At 48.7% G+C, this 26441-nt stretch overlaps 1 protein-coding gene across 1 annotated transcript; it reads right to left on the bottom strand.

Moving 5' to 3' along the window:
- Positions 1-5502: 5502 nt before the first annotated feature.
- Positions 5503-15707, bottom strand: LOC144097240 (uncharacterized). The gene is made up of 3 exons (XM_077629984.1): positions 14657-15707; positions 13832-14064; positions 5503-5944 (listed from the first exon to the last, which is right to left on the bottom strand). Exons 1-3 carry the CDS (start codon positions 15647-15649, stop codon positions 5530-5532), a joined length of 1641 nt encoding a protein of 546 aa, XP_077486110.1. The 5' UTR covers positions 15650-15707; the 3' UTR covers positions 5503-5529.
- Positions 15708-26441: the final 10734 nt, after the last annotated feature.

Here is a 26441-nt window from a genome sequence, read left to right on the forward strand (position 1 = left end):
GGAAACCAGTCCGTTATCCTTACCGACCATCGGTTATCTTGCTTTCGCATTACATGCCCTGCCTAGGCCTATTTCTTTCTTCTGATTTCGACTAAGATGTCATAAACCCATGCTTGCTCCCTGACCCACTCTGTCCGCTTCCGGTCTCTCAACGTTACATGTGTACTATCACTTTTCTTTCCTTAGCTTGCTGCGTTGTCCTTAAGTTGAACCCTTTTCGCTAGCTTCCACGTTTCTGCCCCATAGCTGCACTTGTAAGGTGCAGCTGTTATATATTTTTCTCTTTATTAATACGCCCCCCCCTCGCCGCAGTGGCTCAGTGGTTATGGTACTCGGCTGTGGTCCCGAAAAATGCGGGTTCGACCCCGGCAGCGGCGGCTGGAATTCGATGCAGTCGAAATGCTATAGGACCCGTGGACTGCTCTATGTGAGTGCACGTTAAAGAACCCCAGGTGGTTGAAATTATCTGGTGCCCTCCACTACGGCGTCTGTGATAACTGCAGTAGCTTTGGGACGTTAAACCCGAATAAACATCTAACCATTAATACCCTCCCCCCAAAAGCGCAGTGGTTATGTTTACACTACTGCCTGAAAAGGAGCGTCCTATCGGCCATTGGTGATGACGGCAATAACGGTGCTCAGAAAGAATTACGCGTGCAAAGCAAGTTGCTTTTCGGGTGGACCCATGTCCTTAAATGAAGCCCGGCGGCGACGATATAGGTGGCCACACTTAACAGTGGACGAAATCAGAATGTCAGTCGCAATCGGCTGCGCTCTATTTAAAAACAAATGCGAACTTTCCTGATGACGCGCTTGGATGGCCGCGAACAATCCCGCACATTTCCGAATTGTCCACGCGGGATGTGATCCACCAGAAGATATCCAGTAGCGCCCAGCCAGTATCCAGTAGCGCCAGTATCCGGCATCCAGTATCCATAAGTTATCCACTAGCGCTAATAGGAAAGGTATTCCAGATAACGCGCCCAGCGTATGGCGATCTGATATGGTAATCCCGAGAAGTAACGGTGATTAATTAATAGAGACCGCTGTTTAAGAACAAATGATACCATAATTTAAGGCAATATTTATACGAAGCCTTCCCAAGGTGAACGACAGGAAGCAGCTATATAGATCCTATACATTCAAAGGCGCTGGACACCTTTGTGCGGCTTTGTTTTTAGCGTTTACAGACCAGAGGCTAACTTGTGGACAAAGGTATCATGTTGATAAAAGTGAACTGAGCTTGCATTTAAAAATCACATCGGTGCAACTAACTTCTCAGTGGCACTGCATGCTATTGTGGCCCGCTGACTGCGTCATTAACGCCGCCGCCGTGCCCATGTCCAACATTCTTTAATAAACATTTTGAATATTGAAAAATTAGTAGGAACTAATATGAATATATTGAGGGCTATGGTCCATTGTTTTATATGCAGCAAAATGTTTCTTTAAACATTTTTTCTTCGCTCACATTTTTGACGGTAACAAAGCTTTTAACAACAAAAAAATGCAATAATGCCGACGGGAGACCTGTGGATATATTGATTGTTATAGTGAAATCTTTCTATACATGAAAAAATCGCGTTCATAAACTCTTTCCCGTTCAAAAATGCTTTTGTCCAGAATTGTTGAGCATCCACCACTGCTCTGCTGCTGACCAGCAAGCTGCGGGTTCGATCCCAGCCGCGGCGGTCGCACTTCTATTGAAGCGAAACGCTTGAGGCCTGCGTCCTGTGCAATGCCAGTGCACGTTAAAGATCCCCAGGTGGTCGAACTTATCCGGAGCCCCCCACTACGGTGTTCCTAATAGCCCGAGCCTCTTTGGGGCTATAAACCCCATAAAACCAAACTGCGCTATAAAAATCGGGGAGTGATTGACATTGTTTCACTTACCTAAATGAGCTACAGAAATATGCATGTTGTATATACAAGAAAACTTTTGCTCTTATTTGCGCACAAGCAGCTAGAACACCCGAGGGTACTTCCCATTCTAAATTGCACAACAATTAAAAAAGCTGATTTATGCCTTTTTATACTGCAGGATATAATTACGAATATATTTAAGTATTTAGACTACTGTGAAAAGCATTATTTAGCCCATTTCTCAAAAGGCACCCGTTTTTCTATTTTTTTTGTGCACACAGAACCAAGACGGCTAAAGAACGAATTCACTCAAAACGAAACCTGCCTACGAGCGCTGATGGCTGCTGAGGTTGCAGCAGCCAGATCAGTGGTCTGTAAGCGACGCCAACAAGTGCGGGAGGCTAAGGTGAATAGATTTCTAAGCACATTTTTAATGTCGTGAAATTGGCTCAGGCGCGTAAAATAAATGCAGAAAAAAACAATTCCGTCGCAAATACGGCACCATTGGGGTTTATAGCAATGTTCATAAGCTGTACCTCAAATAGTTCCCTCACTTGCAGCGGTGTTTGAAAATTATAGTAACCAGATAAGGTGTTTAGGTAAATTACTTGTTTTATTTAGTTACTTGGAAAAGAAAACAAAAATTAGAGTCTTTGGACTGGTGCTAAACGTCATTTCTATTTCGTAATGGAAAAAGTAGATTTCTGTAGCATCGATTACGTTTATATAAGGCATTTTGTATGAATAAAAGAATTACTTGAGCAGCAATGCAGCAATCGGTATGCTGGTACGAACCTCGTTGTAAGGTTATGGCTTAGCGTAGAAGGCTACCTCTAAGCTGCCAGAGGTTGATCGTTTACGACAGAACAATTCCCAGTTCACTAGTCACGCTGAGGACGTCAATCACGTGACCAGGGAGTGCATATGCCAACTAGACGATAAGCTAGGCGCGTTTTACGATTTGCCTACGTGAAACTGTTTCTTGGTCTTATTCTCATACCGCCGGGTACCCAATGATTTTGTATTGGGTACAAGCACCAATTTTTTCATCCCTTCAGACTAAGTATCGTGCGAACCTGCGCTTCGATAAACGGCCGACTTGGCCGGCAATCTACTAGTAAGGTCAGTGTGTTGATTTGTAAAACGAAGTAAATACAAATTATATACTACAGCAGGCCTCTGTCTGACCCACAGAGCTAGTCTTGTCATGAACAACGGGGGATTATTGCTATACTTTGTTTTGAATCTCTCTGAACCCTTTTTCTTTAGTTTGACGAGTGCTATGGTGGCGCCTTTATTGACGGTGTCTTCCAGTCATCATGCCGATGATCAGAATAGAATGTAGTGCGAATTAAAGAATAAAAACAGCTCCATGAAATGATTATAGTAAAGGGTTTTTGGAAGTATACTCTTCATGAGTGCGCACCTACAAGACAAACTTTGGGATGGCTGTCCTAAAGCTGTGATGTATCCTAACAGAAATCAAGACGAAGTGTAAATGGTCAAAACCTATAATGTGGAGAGGAGATAACCGATTGTCCCTTAGTGTAACGGAGTGGGCTACAAGAGAAGGCAAGCGTTGCAGGTGGCGGAAGGGGGTCAGTTCTGTGTATGAGGTTATAAGTATTTTGGAAGTATGAGGTGGCCGGAGCTACCACACGACGGCTGGCTTTACTTTCTCCGATGTTAATATTCTCTCCTTTCCATGCACGCTTGCCCTTTTGTTTTGTTTATCTCTCAAAAGCTTTTTTTTTCCTCCAATATTATTCGTGGATCCAACTGGCTACGGAGAGTGGACATCCAGCAGCAAATATGTAAATGTTGGCGTCATAAATGAGGAGTATTTTAAAAAAAGACGTGGCGTAAAAGCCCCGGTGTCCCACATAGTCCTCTACACAGTTGAAAAATTCACGCTTGAGGAGGTATCTGAAGCCTTTGCCGAGAATTTTCATTCTCCAGCAGTTAATTTAACATTTCGTGACCGAAGCTGACACAGTAATTGTTGCTACAAATGCCCCTAAATACGAATTTGTTGTGCTAGTAGCTGCCGTTTTGAAGGGTGTGCTACGAACGGGAGTATCAGCTTAAAAGACAATAGAACGATAGAAACTGAAACACATACTATAGAGAAAACGTAATTAAGGCAGCATTGCTGATGTTCGCAAAAGCTTTCTGTTATAGCTTGTCACGCGGTGAAAATACAGCGCGCGAAATTGCAGATATTCGTAGCTGGGAAGGTGCGTTGAGCTTAAGGCTCCTGACAAACCTTTCCTAAGCTTCATTCTTTCTGTCTTTAGGGGCGCTCCCTTCAGGCATTGGTTTTGCTAAAATACGTTCAGAACACACCTGTGTAGGACACCTGTGTGCTCATTGTTCGTCGCTGGGCAGCTAGTTAAACAATTTATGTAATTTTGAACTTGCGTTTTATGTTTACATGCAGGTAAAAGTAATGTACCAGCATCCCTGATGCGACAACCAATAAGACATAATATATTTCTCACACACAAGTGTTTCATCCTCTCTCTATTTTGTTTTTCAGATCACTGCATCCCACTGCTCGGAAGACCCCGCATCTTGATCGCAGCAGATTGTGACTGAATTTCTCGCAACGCTGGTGCAGAGGAATACCGAATAAGGCGTGGGGTTTACCAGGCACATTGCGCGTTGTTCTGAAGAGCAGAGCTTTTCTAACACTATTTCGTCACTGACATATTCTTGCTGAGATAATTATATTGGGTATGACTCGAATCAGTCTGAGACAAATAAGAAAACTCATGAAGCTATAGTCAGGGCCCACATTAACGACGCTGTTCTGCACATTAAGACTGACTTCGTTGAGACAATGTTTGGGCAGAATGGTTGAAACTAAATACAGTTGTGTGCCAGCGACCGTGTCCTGCAAGTTACGTAAAGCAAGGTGTGGTCCCCTCAGCGCCACAGAGATTTTTTGAGAACCATTTGAAGCCTCGAGCTGCCTCGACGCCTCAGCCTAAGTTGGGTCAATGTGCCACTGCGGCGTTGGAAGCCCTTTACTAGCTTTTATAACATTACCACGAATTCGGGACATCCCCGAGCCAGTGCCGCGAGGCCTATCACGCTCTGTTTTCCAGCCACTCGGCCATTTTTCTTTCCTTACTAAGGTCACGGATAATGTCAACGCGCTATCTTTGAGCTTTACCAACCAATTCGTAAACTAATGAATGTGGCTGCGATATATGCAAAGACTGCAGTGCAGCTTTAACAAGTTTTTCACGAGTTCTTTGGAAGAGGGAATTGCGTGGAATTGCGGTTGCCCTAGAAAAGGTGTAGTAAAGAGTGTAATTCTCCTTTTTAAAGGTCCCTGTTTCATTCCTAAGAGATCAAGGTAGACGTAACGCGTGATATCCAGAAGTGCTTCCTCCTTGTGAAGCACTTAACTGCCAGTGTAATGTACCGTAGACATCTAACGCATTCAGTGTCATCCCAATGCCTTGGCGTTGTGCGTATTGCTTTGTTTGTTGAGGCCTGGGGCGCATAAGCGGTTAGAGCTATATCTTCGAGAACAAGCGCGAACGTAAACGCAGAGGAATAAAGCATGAAAAAAAAACACGACGAGCAAGAAAAGCACACACAGGAATACGAGCAAACGATATAGGCGAGTCTTTGTTCAGGTCGGTGTATACAAAATTACGCCTCATGGTGGCGCCTCCGCACGCACGCCTTCTTGCAGGCTCCTTCCGAGAAGAACCGGTTGGAGCCGATGAGGCAGCGCTGCGTCAACAGCCTCGCCGCCGAGGCGCGGACGCAGCGCATGCGGCCGTCGCCGGATGACATGTCGGCGAAGTACGGAAACCGCAGGACATCGGGTCCGCAAGTGGCGCCCGTACCCGGTCCCCTGCACGAGGCGCTGCGATCGCTGTTATCGTCCTGCTCCCCGCTGTGCAAATCGGACGCGTCCGTCCGTGTCGAGCAGCGACGCTTGCATTCGTGGAGGCTGTCGAAGACGTCGCTGTCGACGGGGCTCGGACAGAGGCCGTGGGGAAAAGGCCAGGGCCGGCAGCGCTTGCCGTCGAAGACCCACCAGCTGGCGTTGACGTCTAGCCTGTAGATGGCGAGGTTCGAACGGGGAGCTTAAGAAATCGGTCGTCTAAATATGGAAACGTGAATTCATGCTTAGGTTGTATATAATAAAGTGTAGGCCCAAGAGAAGACACCAATAGGGCAAGACGTTTAATCTATACCTGCGTTCTCAAGAGCAAAACACACTCGCAGAAAACGCTCCAACCATGAAAATCACAAGAGATGTTAGCACATGGCGACAGACAGGCATGCAAGAAATGTGTGATATGAGAGTGAGCAGTTGTCCTCTTTTTCCTTCTTTCCATCCTGTGGTGCATGGTCTTCTTACAGAAGACCGTGAGGTGCCAGGACACGGCCGCTGCATTGATCGCGGTCTTCTTTCATAACGGCGTTACTACGGTCGGGGGCATAATAATTTCTTGCTTGAAACGTGCTCTACATTACGGAATTCGCTCAGACACAATGGACTAAAATAGCAGAGAGAGTGTTCATCGTAGAGACCATTTGTACAAGGACCGATGTTGGCCGGACAGTCGTGACCAATCTAGATGTCCACTTGTTTGGAGCGCATTGATGAGGTGACTACTATCTCTGGTCGTGACGCTGAATCACGCGAAGACAGTGCTTGAACTAACAGAGGCGGCAATTCCAAAAAGCTCGCGTAGATTAGTTGGTTCATGCACACTGCGGGCAAGTACGGTACTAAGGGTCTGTTACTGAGCATTTATGTAGGGTAGAGGTTGACACGAGGGCTGCGAAGCTGGCCCGCAACGTCAATGATGGCCACGCCATAAACTTGATCTATGCCGCCGAAATTACAGCAAGGATCCGCACATTGCAATGGGACTTGGGTGTTTGCCAAACGGATCGCTAGCAGCTTACAGTTCGAGCTAATCTTGTTGCAGTTTATCAGTTCAGGATAGGCCACAACCGTCAATTAGAGAAACAAGACATGGTTTAGTTTATTAGGCTTTAACGTCCTAAAGCGACTTAGGCTATGAGAGACGTCTTAGTGAAGGGCTCCAGAAATTTAGACCACCAGGGGTTCTTTAACGTGCACAAATAGCTACACAATTTGTGCCGTGGAAGTATGTTACTGCTTAATCCTTTGATTCGTGGGATGGCCGTTGACTGAGAATAGTTGCGTTGTTCGACGTTTCAGTTTCACGAGGTGGGTTCTTCCGGCACACGTAACGCACCTTTGCACAGCGTGAATCATGAGAGGCACGCCATAACTGCCACAAACGAATATATGATTCAGTAATGTTTTTGTGCCGTAACTTTTCATCCTTAGATAGAGATCCCGCGAAAATTTAGCTAACATTTTTTCCCAACGGTGCGTCATAATAAAGCCCATGAATTCTCGTGAGCGGCAAATAAAAACCTCACGGGAACTGAAGAAGCGTTGTGAAATGCATAGTGACGCATAAGTGCAGGCTTTGTCAAAAAAAAAGAATGGAGGTGACACTCAAGTTCCGCCTTAAAGGTATGACTCGATAGCGTATTAGGCTAATTCTTAAACAACTATGTTTGCGCTCTACATTACATTCATAGGTCCCTGGGAGTCATCATACCCGGTGGAGGAGGAGGTGGATAAATTTATTTAATAATAAAGATAAAACCTTGCCAGGAGCGCCGCGCATTCCAAGAGACCTCTAGCCTTCCCCTTAAGCCTATAGCGCGGCCAATTAGCTTGCGCGGTTCATCAGGTCGTGTGGCCAGAAGGGCGGTCTCCCAGGATCTTGGAGTGGATATGAATGAGAGGTACAGAGATGGGAAGTGGGCATTGTTACGTCTCGCCTACCTACGACGCGCGGTATAGCCGGCGCGGATGCAACGGACGCCGCGGCTTCGTTCATCGCGGCCGCAACGCCTCCCGCCAAGCGCGTCCAGGCATGTTTCAGTGCCACGTGTCGTCGTGCGTGCGTGTGTGTGTGTGTGCATGTTTTGCCCACGCTTGTCAAAGCGCGGCAGCCGGGGAGAGGAGCTCCTCAACTGGGAGGCGAGGAGGTCTGACCGGCGCCGGCCTGGCGGACGCGCCCGTCACGCCTGAACATGTTCATGCGTCGCCGTCTTGTGCGACTCATCCCAAGCCGCTCCTTCTTGCCCTCGACTCCGAGGGTATATAAAGAGAGCTGCCCCGGACGCCAACGAGAGACTTCGATTCCTTCCTTCGAGTAACGTGGTCGCCCTGACCGGCTGCTCTTTTGCGATGCCAGAATAAACAAGTTGTTCTGTTGCCAGTCGACTCATCCTTTGCCGGGACCTTCGGATGTTTCCTGCTTTGCCCCAGGCCGCCAGGCCAACGCTACCCTTGGGGCTTGCAACCCATTTGCAACAACTGGTTGCCAGCGGTGGGATCCCGACAACGGAGGCCAGCAGCGAAGATATGCGGTCAACTGTATGCTGAGCAGCACAACGACCATCCGGGAGCAGTGCAACGAGCCCTGTGTGATGACTGGTTGCCTGCAGCGGAACGACTGCGCTGAATTCTTGGCTGCGAGGTTTGGTGAGTGCGGGACTTTCTTCTTCTGAGTTTTGCCAGGCTTTTGTTAGTGTCAGAAACAGAGCTGGTAATTGTGGTTGTCGTTGCTGCCGGGTTAGTTTGCGGCAAGACAATAGTAGGCAGTAGAGAAAGCAGCATTCGGAGCAGCCATGGATTTGAAGTCGTTGCGCAAGCCGAAATTGCTGGAGCTTGCAAGAGAGTTGGGTCTTGATGTCTCAGACAAACTCAGAAAACCAGAACTGCTAAGGGCGATTCTTGAGTTGGAGGCTGAGGATGACGAGCTGTCGGAATGCCTTGAGACCATTGAGGAGAGGGAACAAAAAGAGAAAGAGGAGCGCGAACGTAAAGAGCAAAAAGAGAAAGAAGAGCGCGACCACGCTTTAGAAATGAAGCGTCTCGAGGTAGAGATGGAACGCGCTCGTAATGGAAGTCAGGCACACGGTGCAGGAGAACGGGTATCGTTCAAAATGACTGACCTGATGCGGCCGTTTAAGCTTGGAGAGGACATTGGTTTGTTCCTGGTTAACTTTGAGCGAACGTGCGAGAAGCAGGGGTTCTCTCGGGAAACGTGGCCACAGCGCTTGCTCACTTTGTTACCCGCCGAGGCGGCCGACGTAGTCGCTCGCTTGAAGAGAGAGGAGGCAGAGGATTTCGACCAAGTGAAATCAAGTCTGCTAAAAAAGTACAGGCTGTCAGCGGAGGCGTTCCGTCGGAAGTTTCGGGAAAATGAAAAAGGCAGAAATGAGTCATATACAGAGTTTGCCTACAGGCTTATGTCAAACATGCAGGAGTGGCTCAAAGAAGAGAAAGCGTTTGGTGACCACGAGAAAATTCTGCAGTGTTTCGGGCTGGAACAGTTTTATAGTCGGTTACCTGAGAACGTGCGGTACTGGATCTTGGATAGGCCAGACGTTAGTACAGTGGCTAAAGCCGCCGAGCTAGCCGAGGAGTTTGTGACGCGTCGGGCTCGCGGAGCTAAGGACGGTCAAAAGGGTGAATTTGGCTCCAAGTCTGAGAGGCCGAAGTTCACACCCATGAGAGCAAGGGGGGACACGCGTAGTGCGGATGCGAGTGAAAGCAGTCCGACCGAACGTAAGGAGACGGCGGCAGCCGAAGCCGAACGCAGAAAGCGGTTCGAGGCGAGGCAAGCGCGCGTGTGTTATACGTGCCAAAAGCCGGGTCACTTTTCGGCGCAGTGTCCAGAAACAAAAAGAGAAGTCGTGTGTTTGTCATTATGTAGCACTGACGAGAACATGAAGCTTTTCGAGCCTTACATGCGAGACTTCCTCGTGAACGGGAAAGAGTGCCGAGTGCTTCGTGATTCCGCAGCTACAATGGATGTAGTTCACCCCTCTTACGTAGAACCCGATATGTTCACGGGCGAGTGCGCATGGATCAAGCAAGCCGTGGAAGCTCACAGCGTGTGTCTGCCCATAGCAAAAGTGCTTATTGAAGGACCTTTCGGAGCAATTGAGACGGAGGCCGCAGTGTCATCTATGCTGCCCCCCCAGTACCCGTACCTATTTTCGAACAGGTCCGATCACCTCCTGCGCGAGAAGGGGCTTTTGTTTGGTGAGGCTAGCGTTCAGGCCTTAACCAGACCGAGAGTTCGGGAGCTCGCTGCAAAGGCGGTAGTTGCGGGGCCGACGTTGTCGAACAATGAGAAAGGGTCGGAGGCGCAGCAAGCTGATATTCCGAGCACGTCAGAACTGGATAAAATTGAGCCTGTAGCGTTGAAGGCACCAGGTACTGGAGAGGAAATGCCCGACAAGGGAAAGTTAGAAGAGCTTCCGGTCGAGCTTCCGGGACTAGGCTCAGTGACGAACAGGGAAGACACTGATCAAGTCATTAGTGACTTACTCAGTAAAGCACCGCTGTCGCCTGAGCAGAAAACCGAACTACACCAACTCTTACAAGAGTTTCAAGGTCAGTTCTCTGAGAGGCCTGGTAGGACTTCTGTCCTTACTCATGATATAGAGCTTACCTCGCCAGAGCCAGTACGATCCAAGGCGTACCGGGTGTCACCCCGCCAGCGCGATATTATGGAGGCTGAGGTAAAGAAAATGCTACAGCTCGGTGTTATTGAGGCGGGTGAGAGTGATTATACCTCCCCTTTGATTTTAGTTGAGGTACCGGGCAAGGAACCTCGTCCTTGCGTCGACTACCGCAGGCTTAATTCCATTACTAAGGATCAAATTTATCCGATCCCTAACATCGAGGAGCGCCTTGAGAAAGTTAGTAGCGCTCAGTTTATTTCCACCCTAGATCTTGTCAGGGGTTATTGGCAGGTTCCCCTTACAGAAGAGGCTAGTAGGTATGCGGCGTTCATTTCACCAATGGGAACATTCCGTCCTAAAGTTTTGAGTTTTGGTTTGAAGAACGCGCCATACTGCTTTTCAAGCCTCATGGACAAAGTGTTGCGGGGACAGGAAGAATTTGCTTTACCGTATTTAGATTACGTAGCGATATTCTCCGCATCCTGGTCTGAGCATATGGCACACTTGCGGGCAGTGCTAACCCGCCTGCGCGAAGCGGGCTTGACAGTCAAGGCTCCCAAGTGCCAATTAGCACAGGCCGAGGTTGTCTACCTCGGTCACGTGATTGGACAGGGTCGTCGCCGCCCCTCTGAAATAAAGGTGGCCGCTGTGCGAGACTTCCCGCAACCGCGCACGAAGACCGATATTCGGTCGTTCTTAGGTGTCGCCGGCTACTATCAGAGGTACATCCCCAGGTACTCCGATATCGCGGCTCCCCTGACGGATGCTCTAAGAAAAACAGAGCCCCAAACAGTCGTCTGGAGCGAGACCATGGAAAGAGCTTTCAGCGCCCTAAAGAGCGCCCTAACAAGCCAGCCTGTGCTACGATCGCCAGACTACACAAAAGGGTTCGTTGTTCAGTGCGATGCTAGTGAGCGAGGCATGGGCGTTGTACTGTGCCAAAGGGACAATGGAGAAGTGGAACACCCCGTCCTGTATGCTAGTCGTAAGCTGACCTGTCGTGAGCAAGCGTACAGCGCCACCGAGAAAGAGTGTGCGTGTCTCGTGTGGGCCGTTCAGAAATTGTCATGCTACCTAGCCGGCTCGAGGTTTATCATTGAGACGGATCACTGCCCTCTCCAATGGCTGCAGACCATATCTCCCAAAAATGGCCGCCTCCTGCGCTGGAGCCTCGCTTTGCAACAATATTCCTTTGAGGTGCGTTACAAAAAGGGGAGTCTCAACGGTAACGCCGATGGCTTAAGTCGAAGCCCCTAACGTGGGAATCCGCCTCAAAGTTGTTGGTTACTGATGTTTTCTTCCTGAGGCAGGATTTTTAACATATTGCTTTTGTTTAGTGTTTCAAAGTGATTATGTGCTTTCTAGTGCAATTTTCCAATTTGTGGACGCGTTCTGAGTGCTGCTTGACTACTGTAAGGAACTAGGCAGTAGTATAAAAGGGGAAAGAGCCTGGCAGAGCTTAGTGAGGGTTGTCTCGTGCTTGCTGACTGAGCGGTTGCGTTTCGGCGTAGTTCTAACGCTTGCTGGGAACGAGCACAAAAATGGCAACTCTCCCGAAGTGACTTTGCAGTGTCCTATGTGATCCTGAACCCGAGAACGAGGCCTTCTCTGTGCGCTGCGCTCAAGCAACGTCGAGGGACGATCGGTTTCGATTACGAGCATCATCGAGCGACATCCCTCTGGACAGCGGATGCAGTCCCCTGACCATCGGGATCTCCTTCTCCCGGCGGGGCGGTCTGTTACGTCTCGCCTACCTACGACGCGCGGTATAGCCGGCGCGGATGCAACGGACGCCGCGGCTTCGTTCATCGCGGCCGCAACGCCTCCCGCCAAGCGCGTCCAGGCATGTTTCAGTGCCACGTGTCGTCGTGCGTGCGTGTGTGTGTGTGTGTGCATGTTTTGCCCACGCTTGTCAAAGCGCGGCAGCCGGGGAGAGGAGCTCCTCAACTGGGAGGCGAGGAGGTCTGACCGGCGCCGGCCTGGCGGACGCGCCCGTCACGCCTGAACATGTTCATGCGTCGCCGTCTTGTGCGACTCATCCCAAGCCGCTCCTTCTTGCCCTCGACTCCGAGGGTATATAAAGAGAGCTGCCCCGGACGCCAACGAGAGACTTCGATTCCTTCCTTCGAGTAACGTGGTCGCCCTGACCGGCTGCTCTTTTGCGATGCCAGAATAAACAAGTTGTTCTGTTGCCAGTCGACTCATCCTTTGCCGGGACCTTCGGATGTTTCCTGCTTTGCCCCAGGCCGCCAGGCCAACGCTACCCTTGGGGCTTGCAACCCATTTGCAACAGCATGCCCAGATGTAGTGACAAAGTGTGGGGGAGGAGGGCTGGCTCCGCAGGTGCTAGAGTATGAAGGACAGTGGGTGATGTGGAAGGAGTGAACGAACTGAAGGGATGGAAATGAGTTTGAAGTCGTCGCCAATGTATGCTCTGTAAGTGGTCTAGTGTGCAGTGGGAAGGAGGGTATATCATACGGCTTTGCCTGCAGTGCTGTATGACAGTGTGGTAGTCAAGAGACTGGTTTTGGGTGTGTGTGTTTGCGGGTTGGCGAACGTAGCGTCCGGTGGATGGTCCTCCTGGCGTGGTGGTGCAGTTGTTAAGCAATGAGCCACTGCCCTGCGATGGGAGGCGCTACCAGCGGTGGGAATTGTGCGACCTATGTCGCTCTTCCCGATCGACTAATTAATTTAACTGCTACCTGCGCAACGGTGGGCAGTTTGTTATCTGTTGTGCAGGTTCTGATGATGCCGCAAGATCACGTAATTTATGTGGTCCACCTAGCTGCCTCCTAGTTTTCTGGCTGATGATGCCGCAAGATCACGTAATTTATGTGGTCCACCTAGCTGCCTCCTAGTTTTCTGGCTGGGGACCACCTGCCGGAGTTATGCTCGCCATTTTTCGCTCACAGAAGCGTAGCCGACAATGCCGACACTAGATTTTTTTGGGAATCGGGGAAACCTAGGAAGCTGTGTACTTATGACAAAAGCTGCCTGTTGCAATGCGTTTGCACGCTAGCCCGTCTATGCTCAAGGCATCTCTGCAGTAAAATTCAATTTCAGCTCTGCCGACTCGATATTCCACGACTTTCGAGCGTTGCCTGTTTGTGTATGCACTCCCACATCATTCACAATATATCTCAATCGCCAATATCTCCATCACGAGATCCCTCTCTAAACTGTTCGCGCAGCTTCATGAAATCTACTAGCGGATACATTGCTGTGCAAGGCAAATGAGTGACTAACAAAACTTTTACCAACTTCTCAATGCTTCGCACATATTACACCGTGATCATTACGTGCCAAGGAATCAGCAATCATAGACATTGTGCATTGAATGAAAAACCTTAACTCGAATGTTATAGCATATGAGAAGCAGTGCTGCGGCTAACGATTGGGACGTTACCTGCTGCACCAAGAGAAGAGCGTCTTATCGAAGCAGACGTCGGAAGGCTGCCGGCTGTGGACGCAGCTCTGCTCGCACTCCTTTCGTGTGGCGAACCGGTTGGGCGAGTGGTTGCAGACCTGCACGTCATCCGTGATGGTCCTGACACAGGTCCGCGTCGTGTGCCGATAGTACGCCTCGTGCCGGAACTTGGAGCAGTAAGTGTAGAAAGCCAGGCCGCACTTGTGCTTCGTCTGGGAAGCACAAGGGAATGAGTAGACGGCAATATGAACGACTAGTAATGTGTGCGTGCGGGCTAGTTGGCAATTCATGGTAATCCCTGTGTTTTGAACGCTTTACGTTTGCCATAAACGACCACCCCTGAGAAGATCAGCAAGCAGGAGTACCGCTCACTGAGGTGAGTGTCGATGAAGGTATTCATAGGGAAATATGCACGAGAATGTTGAGCGCGTATTGAAAAATACATGTGAGTTTTCCTAAATCAGAAATACTAGCAGGTATATATGTTCCCCTGGACATTTTCTCAGTGGCTTCCTAACATAATGAAAATTGTTTTTCAACTAACTAGCGCAGACCTAAATTTAGGAATGCGCGTAAAGATAGTATCGAGAAAATAGGAAGGTGAGACTAAAAGCGCTGACTGTCAAAGCTGCTTTGTCGCGCTGAAAGGCCATTCTGTAATTTGCTGACGTTCGAAGACACGATCGGTTTTTCCATCTCCCTGAGCATATTTTGTTCGCGTTACATACGTTTAAGCTAAGACCAGAAATCGAACAAAGCCTGCACATCTGCACTCGTCAAGGCGTACTGCCGCAGTAAACTTACCGGCCGGTGTATAGGGGCTGCCATGAGGGTTGGTCGCGCCTTAGGGATCCTCTCGCGTCGGGCAGCAGTGAAAGCCGGTGTATGGTGACGCGACCTCGAATGCCGTGGTAGAAGACCCGCGGCGTGCGTCCCTGTTCCGTACTTCTCCCTGCCCGGCTTTACTGCTTTGTGCCGTCGAGTTATCTTCATGACCGCATCGGCCTCCTCGTCCCCTTTGTCTTCAAGCCCAACCGCCGCACTGCGGACACGTGCAGGCGACCGATATCTGATCCCTGCCGATGGTTTCACAGCGGCCGACGTCCTCGCCAAAGGGAAGCCGCGCTGTATCGGCACGTCGTCTTCGGCAGATCTCCCAGCTCGATCTGCGTTGGCGTGTCCAAACAGCTCTTCTTGGATGCTGTGGGACAGGGCCGCCCACTTTACGTCGACCACGACAGCCGTGACGCAGCCAATCGACAGCGCAGCCAGGAACGCAACCAGGAAGTACCAGGGGCAACGAGCAGAGGAGCCGTGACGGTCGCGCTCCTCGGCGATGGAGCTCACGTGGTGCGACAAAGATGCTCGGTCGAACTCGTCGCCGTAAGTGGACTGAGAGAAGAGGTGGCTCACACTACGCAGGCTCCAGGGTACGTCGCACGAGACAGGGGACGGGCCGCGCTCTTTGCTCAATCCCTCGGTGCTCTCGCGAGGGCTCGTTGTTGCCCACAAGGGGAAGGGTACGCCCGGCCGCTCCAGGAACTCCTCCGTGCTTCTCGGAACGAAAGCTTGCGTAGAAGGCGCCGAAATCATTCCCAAAGATGCCTTGCTCTTGCGGGACGCCGTTAGGCCTTGTTTGAAGGGGCCTTCGGAGAGTAGCACGAAGCGTCGGCTATCCTGGCCGGGAGCAACGTCTTCTTGCAGAAGGCCTTCATTTGAAGAATGCTGGTGGAATGTCGCCACGTCTCGGTCCGACGAAGATACCTTGGGCAGAGGTGTTCCTGGTGACGCATCCATGGCTGATATGGTTGGTTGGCCTCAGACAAAGATGGCTCCTCTGCTGCAAACTGCTAGCCACGCGCCTCAACGCGCACTACTGTCTTCTACTTCTTTTGCCTTTAGCCGGAGCTTTCGTCGCCCGAAATAGAAATTGTGAGTCAGACAATCGAATAAAATTTCCGCATTGCTCCCAGAGTGGACCGGCCGGTGCTATGGCTCTATGTCAGAAAAAAAGATGTGAAATATGTCATGAAGGATGAAAGTGAAGTGCCTGCTTTCTTCCTTACAATTTGTGGTGTACAAGAAAACTTTACCTGTTTATTTCGAAGTGAATAGTGAGATTAAGCATGAAATTAAGCACGGTACTATAAAGCCGCACCCATTAGCAAGAGAAAGCTCTCTTGCGCTACGCAGGATCCTATGCTCCATGAAATAAAGGCGCCATTAATTGTCTTTTGTTGCTTGACTTTCCTGGCCGCAGAATCTTCCCAAATAAAATTTATATTACCAATCAATAAATTCATGTGGCAAATTAGTAGCCTTTCATACAGCATGCTGTGTTGTCGCCCTAACATAGAAATAACAAGATATTATGGAAATAACGTGGATTTGATTAAAAAAACAACGTAGAATGCATCATCATATTTTACAACACCTAGGAATAGCACAGATAATTTCAACATACAGAAGACCAATTTTTCCTGCTTTTAAATTGGTTCGAAAATTAATTTGCCCGTTGTACCTCCTTCGCACTTAAAGATGCACTGCGAAGGTTGTTGTCCTCGCATATGAGGGCACATACCGAGACTGGGGGATTCAGATTCAGATTCAGACCATTTTATTTCCTTTAAGTTGAAAGTGGAAGACGAGGCAAAAGGCATGGAGCCTGACGAGGCCTCGACTCCCATCTTTAGTTCGGAGGAGGCAAAACTTCAATACATTTGCAGGGATTTCTCCTGATGAAATGGTGTACACATAGACATAAAATATAAAGTACATATGAACATAAAACGCTGGCTGTCGATTAACGCAACATTCGAAAGCACATCAGAGGATCCGCGATAGCATACTGGCGAGAAAAAGAAACCGCTGGATAACATGTTGGCATAAACATGAAAAAAAAAATACCTTTTTTGCAAGAGTGGTGAATCGCATGGGCGTATGAGTGCAGCTATATACATAAGATATCATCAGTGATGATTAGGAATGATTTGTACTGCAATTTGAAGGGCTTAAATGGTAGCGTAATATCAATGTAGGACTGATGATGGTTAAATAACTTTGTTGCTTGATAATCAACATCCTGTCCCCGATAATTTTTCCCCACTTTTCTTGTTTTATGTGTATGGGTTCGAAAGCTATAGTGTGGCGATATATCTGTAAATCTAGTGTAAAGATTTTTTTATGGATTAATTGCATCAGTTTAGAGTAATATACGTTGTTGGCTGGTAATATATCATGTCTTAAGACCGGTCAGAAATCTGGAGACATAGATTACTGCACATGTTTCTTTTGGCTGCACCTAAATTGTTCTCGAACATAATCTTTTTAAGCCCTTATTGGAGGCTCTTTCCCATGCACTGATCCCGCAGCGCCTATGTGTAGGAGATTCCCGTATTACCAAGACTACCACGATGGCCGGCGATGAGATTCACTACAGGTGTTTAAGTAGCCACTGGGAATGACCTGCTCTCACCCCTTGCCATGAAGTCTGCAGTTCTGAATTCTTGTTGTTTCCACTGAAGGAATGGGTGTGATTGGCGAGGGTTTGACGCAGACCCAGATAGAAGAAAAATTTGATGTAACTTTCATCATACGGTACAGAAATAAAGGCTCAGGAATCAGAGAATGTCAGTAATGAATTTGGAAAGATTGTGACACGGTAGGCATAGAAACCGAGAAAACAAAAATATAAAAAACTTTCGGAGGAAAAGTAAAGAAAAAATAGCTGTGATTTAGCTCTCGTTAAACCTGGAGTGACGCGATAGCTACAGCTGGCGGAGTGGAACTTGCTCAGAGCGAATTGCAAAGTCACTCTGTCGCCGCTCCGTTTCGCTGGGCGTTCCTTCTTCATCTTCGTCCCTGGACGTGGATTCACTCTCACTCTCTCCCCCCACCCCTAACTCGGATTCGCCGGCGCGCCGCGCCGCCGCCGGCAGCTGCCCCGCACCACGTGACCAGCCACGGCCCCATCACGGAGCTCAAGGGGTGCCACGCAGCTCAAGGGGTGCCACGCTGAAGGCTCGAAATGCTAGCGTAATGCAGCTATCGCTACAAACGAAGAATTAATACAAGGATATCCCTGTTTCAATAATAGAACTATGACGAAACTACTGGCTGCGAAAAATACTGGCCTTAGGACATGCTCTTTGGGGTGCACCGAATGAGAGGAGGACGGGAATAGTAAACGGCAGCCCTAATCGAGCGAGTATAATTTGAAAATACTTCGTTTTTTGGGGTGCAAAGCGCTGTCAGGAGTAGTTGTAATGATATCAGGATTGAACGTCACCTCATCACGCACATAGATTCGACGGCATAAACCCAGATCGGCATAAGTAAAGACTGAGACGTAGAATTCTGCAGCGAAAGAGCGTCATAGAAACCTGGCATAGCCTTGAACTGCATGAGCCCGCACTCCATAGAGATTTAAAATGCGCGAAATCCACTCACTGTATTAATGATGGGCTCATGGCTTATTTACGTCGTAAAGCAGGTAGAAGCGTTCAAAGCAGGCCACAGTCAGCAGGATAATGTCTGTACTGCTGTAATACCCTGGAATCGACTGAAAACGCTATTCTTGTCCACGAAGGTAGAAAAAAATCAGTAGGTATCAGCTCAAAAGACTTGTCCTCGAACTTTCAAGCGCTGCTGAGACTGAGAGGTAGTCTGAGCGTATGGTCGCATGAGAAATATAGCAGGGAACATTTAGAAGGGTTAAACCAAATTGCGATAAATTCGGCAGCTAATATTGGCATGTAATCTTGGACTGGGGCAAAATAACTGCAATCTAGTGCTTCCGAATAAGTACAAGGTCGGTCCAAAGTTCTCAGGCTGCATGGTTTCTTTCTGAGCAGTATAGTCGGGCAGTTAAAATGCACTCGAAGTTCAAATCCCTATAGAGCGTAGAGGAAGCATCGTTATAACGCCTGAGAACGCTGATATTTTTATCGGTATCTGAAGTGCCAGGATATACCGATGAAAGCAGACCCTGTGGCCTGGAGCTTTTGACCGCCCCTGCACCTACTGCCGATTTTTCGCGTCTGTGAGAATAACTCCGTGGCTCTGATAACGGAATAGGTACTCTTTCAGGAGACCACTTAACGCATTCGCAATCAGGTTCATTGCATTAGGTGGCAGCGTATAGGCAAACCTACAATGCAGTTTGCCGGTACGAGTATCAACCCTGATTAGCTGAAGAAGTGCACCGGATGTAAGTCGCGGATTTGGTTTTTCTTTGAAAGTGAGCATGTTCATCGAATAAGAATGGACTTCATGTTAAATGGCCTCTTTTGACCCCTGTGGCATTTTACTGCCACATATTCGAAGCAGAATAATAATAAGCGCCAGTATCGCTGCGTACAAGACACAGTTCACGGACGAGACCCAGCCGAGAAAAGACCGTCTCCCGTCGAGACCATGGGAAACTTCACCGGACGTTTAAGGCCCCTGCAGGTTCGTTTCTGCGCTTACCCTTGTGGAGATGCTACTTTTACTTGTAGGAGTGTAGTCATGGAGGAGTGTGCATCTGCGTTGCGTTTGTGCCACTCTACACTGGCATTAAAGCACGCGTAAACCAAAGAATGCTTTTTGCTGAAAGTGTTAGATTTGACCAGTGCAGTAATCAGTCACGTGGTGGGAGGGGGGGTGTGTAGCGGTAGTAGTGCTGCGCATAGCGAGAGCGCGTGGTCATGCGCAACGACGACGACACCGTGATTAATTACAACGAACGTAACTGGCGACAGATGTGGATTGCGGCTATGCGTCGCTTTCCTGGAGGGCAACTTCTTACTCCTTGTCTTGTGTTCGAACACCGCTTTGAAGGAACTCAACACCGGTACAGCGGTTCAGTACGTCACACGGCGATAATTCATCTGCTTCTCCTCTGTCGACGAAAGACCTTGATCTTCGCTAGAACCAGGGATGAGATGGTAACTGGTAATTAAGCAAAAATACATAGGTTAGTTTGCTGTGGTGTGTAGGGTTTAACTTTCTCCATCACGTTGATATATAGTAAATTTTGAGGCATCAGGTGTGCAGCGAGTGGTCAAAGACTGTCTGGATTTGGTGGCTAGCTAATCGTACGCATGACATGAACTCGCGACGTGATGCAAAAAGAAAATGCAGCAGAGAGAAGCGGCGCACGGCTCTGTTACAGCAGGTAAGACTGCAGAGTGCACCTCGCGGCGGCTTACTGCGCGTTGAATCATTAAAACATGTACATCATATCTTGAAATAGCTCTTTGGTGAAAACTCTATTGCTGAGCGCTCGCGTTGCGGAGCTTATGGAGTACTTTGGTAGCTGTGCTGCCTTGTAGATATTTTCTTGTATTTTTACAGTGGGCTTGTTCCAACCCTGATTCCGCAATGCCCGCATGACTGCTGAGCTTTTGAGTGACCGAAATGTTTTCTCGTAATCTATGAAGGCTATACAGGGGTTTGCTATATTCTTCACATATCTGTATCACTTAATTTATAGTGCGAATATGACCTATTAGGATCGTTTACGAAAGCCTGCATGATAATTTGGTTGATTGAAGTCTAAGGTTGTCCTGAATCTATTAACGAGTACAGTACTAAATACCTTATAGTCCGACAGTACGGTGATTGGATTTTTAATTTTCAAGTTCTTGAGGCCTCCTTTCGTTTGGATTAAGATGTTGTAAGCGTTCTTCAAAGCTTCTCGCATGCTCCAGGTCAAAGGCATTGCGTATAGAGAGCGGCTACTTTTTCAAGCAGAATCTCTCTTGCGTCCTTCAACAGATATGCTGTTATCTGATCCTCACCAGCTGCTTTCCCCCTTTGCTGTTGTTAAGCCGCCGCGGTGGCTGAGTGGTTATGGCGCTCAGCTGCTGGCCCGAAAGACTCGGGTTCGATCCCGACTGAGGCGGTCGAATTTCGATGGAGGCGAAAATCTAGAGGCCCGTGTACTGTGCGATGTCAGTGCACGGTAAAGAACGCCAGGTGGTCGAAATTTCCGGAGCCCTTCACTGCGGCGTTCCTCATAGCCTGAGTCGCTTTGGCAGGTTAAACCCACATAAACTAAACCAAACATTTGCCGTTGTTGTTGTTGCCCCTTTGCATTGCTCCTAACATAGAGCTACTGCTCCTTAGGCTTTCTTTACTTCCTCTTTCGTTACGGGCGGGATGTGGCATTGCAAGGCGCCTACACGAGCAGTAATCAAGAAAATAAACTCATATAGCAAAAGCACAGCGCTAGTAAGTGCTGACAAATAATTTTTTTACTGCCAATTCTAGTTTCGACCAGCGCCAACTCGCAGCTATTGTGTGACGTCACGCGTGAGGCAGTCAGCATGGGCCTTCAGGAGTGCTCCGAAATCGCTGACGCGACGAAAGCTACGTTTTCTCGCGCCTCTCCCAGGAGCTGGAAAACAGCTTGTGAAGTTCGCACTGCCGGTTCTTGACAAAGAAAGTGATATCACAGATTTTGGTCTGCTTGGATGGATCAATGGCATCTCTATTATCATCATAATATTAATCTTCATCAGCCTAACTACCGCCCAATGTGTGACAAAGGCTTCCCCCATCATGTCCAAGTAATCGTGTCATGCACCATATGCAGCCTCCTTATACTCTCAAACTCATCAATCTAATCTCGTCAATCTGCCGCCATGTGCAACGTTTCCGTTCTTATGGGAGGCTCTCCGTCACCCTGAGAGACCGCTGGCAATGTTGCTGTTGTTGACCTCAGCAGACGCGGCACATTCCCACCCGGGGAGATTGGTGAGGGTTTGGTGGCGAATGACAAGGAAAATCATATAGGCGATTGCGAGGATAAAAGAGGACAGTGAAATGGTTGACACTGTGCAAAAATAATTGAAGAAAAATAAATGGAATACAACTATTTCCAAGGGAAAAAGGAAATATAAATTTTTAGACTTGCGAAAGATTACAGTTAACAAGGGAACCTTCCAGTTGCAGTAATGTAGGCGTGAAGGTATCCGAAAATCCCACTTGGCGCGAATCCCTCTACATCGCTATACGCAAAGGTAAAAAATTACATTCTTTATTGGCGTTTGAAATTTCGTGCCCTTATCATGATGGAAGCAGCTAGAGAGAGAGAAAGTAATTTAATGAAAGGAAAGGTGGCGACGTCGGCCGGCGGTAGCTAGGTTGACCCTTACCTGCTACTCCACAGTGGGGAAGGGGAAAGTAACAGGAGAGCGAGGGTACACACACACACACACACACACACACACACACACACACACACACACACACACACACACACACACACACACACACACACACACACACACACACACACACACACACACACACACACACACACACACACACACACACACACACACACACACACACACACACACACACACACACACACACACACACACACACACACACACACACACACACACACACACACACACACACACACACACACACACACACACACACACACACACACACACACACACACACACACACACACACACACACACACACACACACACACACACACACACACACACACACACACACACACACACACACACACACACACACACACACACACACACACACACACACACACACACACACACACACACACACACACACACACACACACACACACACACACACACACACACACACACACACACACACACACACACACACACACACACACACACACACACACACACACACACACACACACACACACACACACACACACACACACACACACACACACACACACACACACACACACACACACACACACACACACACACACACACACACACACACACACACACACACACACACACACACACACACACACACACACACACACACACACACACACACACACACACACACACACACACACACACACACACACACACACACACACACACACACACACACACACACACACACACACACACACACACACACACACACACACACACACACACACACACACACACACACACACACACACACACACACACACACACACACACACACACACACACACACACACACACACACACACACACACACACACACACACACACACACACACACACACACACACACACACACACACACACACACACACACACACACACACACACACACACACACACACACACACACACACACACACACACACACACACACACACACACACACACACACACACACACACACACACACACACACACACACACACACACACACACACACACACACACACACACACACACACACACACACACACACACACACACACACACACACACACACACACACACACACACACACACACACACACACACACACACACACACACACACACACACACACACACACACACACACACACACACACACACACACACACACACACACACACACACACACACACACACACACACACACACACACACACACACACACACACACACACACACACACACACACACACACACACACACACACACACACACACACACACACACACACACACACACACACACACACACACACACACACACACACACACACACACACACACACACACACACACACACACACACACACACACACACACACACACACACACACACACACACACACACACACACACACACACACACACACACACACACACACACACACACACACACACACACACACACACACACACACACACACACACACACACACACACACACACACACACACACACACACACACACACACACACACACACACACACACACACACACACACACACACACACACACACACACACACACACACACACACACACACACACACACACACACACACACACACACACACACACACACACACACACACACACACACACACACACACACACACACACACACACACACACACACACACACACACACACACACACACACACACACACACACACACACACACACACACACACACACACACACACACACACACACACACACACACACACACACACACACACACACACACACACACACACACACACACACACACACACACACACACACACACACACACACACACACACACACACACACACACACACACACACACACACACACACACACACACACACACACACACACACACACACACACACACACACACACACACACACACACACACACACACACACACACACACACACACACACACACACACACACACACACACACACACACACACACACACACACACACACACACACACACACACACACACACACACACACACGGTTGCAGAGAAGGGCTCTGCACTCTCACATCCAGGCACAAACGGGTGTGCGCTCACATCGCGCACTGTTGCTTAAAATCTGAAAGTATGCAGACATATGTCCCGGCACAAACGCGTATGCAGGTCTGTGCTCCACACAGCGCACCGCGTAGACGCGCACAGCACAGCACACGCAAGTGTCACGGTCGAGTGTCTGGCCCGATTCACAGGAAAGCCTGACAACAGCCTTCATTGCATTCAAGCCGTCAATTAGGTTCGCCCTGGCACCTAGGGTAGTTTAATCAGAAGAGAGGGCAGGGCGTCCGTCAAACTGTCTGAGAATATTTTCCAAGGCCCTCCTCGCATCAGAGTAGTGAGGGCACCCGCAGATAATATGATGGATTGTCTCTGGATGACTGCAGTTCAAGTAATTTGGACCACCTTGTGTAGGTAGCTTTTAGTGTACGCTACACCAAACTGCAACCGATAGAGCATAATTTTTTGACGATGCATAACATTTGATGGTATACTTGAAGTCGCAAACCCGAATGAAGCCGAGAGATGTGGTCCTGCTGATGGCTCACATCGGGTTACACTGCTGTTGAATGGCAGCCTGCATTGAATGAGCTAGCAAGGCTGCTGTGTCAATTCTTGAGAATGAGACTTAGATGGAAGTCCGATCAGCATGAGCCAGCTTAGCTTTGATATCAGCGTTCTCACATCCCGCTATTCCGCAAAAGCTGAGTATCCACTGGAGCCTGATGGCGTGACCACGCTCAAATGGCTCAGGTAACAAAAGTACAATTTGTCCGATTAGGTACATGCACGTACGTGCGTGGTTCCAAGTATGTTTTATGATCTGAAATGCGGGTCTTGAGTTGCGGTATATAGTCGTGGTTCGCGTACTGCTGACCAATGTAGCGAATGGCCTCTCGTATGCCTGCCAATTCGGTTTCCGTGGATGATGTTTTATGCATGAGCCTGAAGCGGTGGCTGCAGGCGCTGCCAGGCACAATAACCGCTGCTGCTGAATAGTTGTTCGCTACTGATCCGCCGACAAAAAACATGTTAGGAGTCACCATACGTGGAGGCGATGTATGATAACGCCAATTGCTTAAGTCCTATTGTCGAGATGCGCGACTTTCATGGCATACGTTGGGGTAGGATACACGTTGGCGTATGAAGATTAATAGCCAGCACGTGCCTCTTAGACGAAGAAGTTAAAGAAGCGGCCTGCCAGGAGCCAACGGTCCAGAAAAAAACCGGCATGAGCTTCCCAAGGAGATCGAGCAAGAGGCAGCGCACGGAGGCGATCCTGTCCCAGAGCTCGCTGTCCGAGCTTGTGTCCATCTGGCGGGAGAGATTCAGCCGCCAGGGTGGCCGGCCGCGGGCCACCGGCGAGATCTTCCGAGCGGGAGGCACCCTTCGACGTCTCGGTGGCCCCGGAGCTGCTGGCCTTCGCGCCAGGGCGTCCGACTCGGCTGCTGTCGATTACTCGGCTGATTTGGAGGAGGGCACGACTGATGACGAGCCATCGTGGTCCCCAAAGGCAAGTAGGATGAAACTGCGCCGGCAGAGGAGTAAATTAAAGGCTTGGCATTCAGTTTCATCTTAAGAAATCTAGTACACTAAATGCACGGAGAAAGCCAGCCAAATTACGAAAACCATGAAAGAAACGGAGAGCGTGATTTTGCAACAACTGAACTATCAGCACCTATTTCTTGTACCCAACCAAAGGCTGCAGGTCTTCTTTTTCTAAAATAAAACGAGATCATATCGCTGATAGCACAGAAAGACGATGCGTCCCTGTTCGAATGTGTTCATAGATATTTCCTTTAGAGTGGGCATGGAGAGATTATTTTCTTTTTAGGTTTTCTTTCCAATTCGTACGCCACCAGTCTTAGCTTACATAAATTCAACATTTTCATTGAACAATTATGTTCTCGGCGATAAAAAATGCCAGTTGTTGCCAGCGTGACCCGTCTGATTCTTCCCCTTGTTTTATTTTTGTCCTTCGGCTGGCTTTCATCATGCTCACCACTATCACTGTATGGACTTCGGTTGCACTAAATGTTGAGAAGATATCAGCCACACAAGCAGTCATACACCTTTAGATTTAGTGCTGCCTTTGTCACCATAGATGTCTTTTTAATTTAAGCGTACGTGTATATTAGCTAGTCTGAGAATGCCTGAAAAGCGGCCTGGGTCGACTGCACAGGTCTTCACCGAAAAGTCCGAAAAAAAGGGCTGAAATAATTAGCACCATTAACTGCTCATGTGATGCTAACAGTGCTCGTTTGGAAGGAGAAAGAGTATTC

Source organism: Amblyomma americanum, chromosome 7, assembly GCF_052857255.1.
Source record: "Amblyomma americanum isolate KBUSLIRL-KWMA chromosome 7, ASM5285725v1, whole genome shotgun sequence".
Lineage (NCBI taxonomy): Eukaryota > Metazoa > Arthropoda > Arachnida > Ixodida > Ixodidae > Amblyomma > Amblyomma americanum.

Bases quoted from the DNA above. Each gene is read 5' to 3' on its own strand.
- LOC144097240 (XM_077629984.1), bottom strand. From the start codon at position 15,649: ATGGATGCGTCACCAGGAACACCTCTGCCCAAGGTATCTTCGTCGGAC. The intron at 14,065-14,656 runs GTAAGTTTACTG...TGTGCTTCCCAG, and splicing joins CAGCCCCTATACACCGGCCG to ACGAAGCACAAGTGCGGCCT. The intron at 5,945-13,831 runs GTAACGTCCCAA...CGCCATCTACAG, and splicing joins CTCTTCTCTTGGTGCAGCAG to GCTAGACGTCAACGCCAGCT.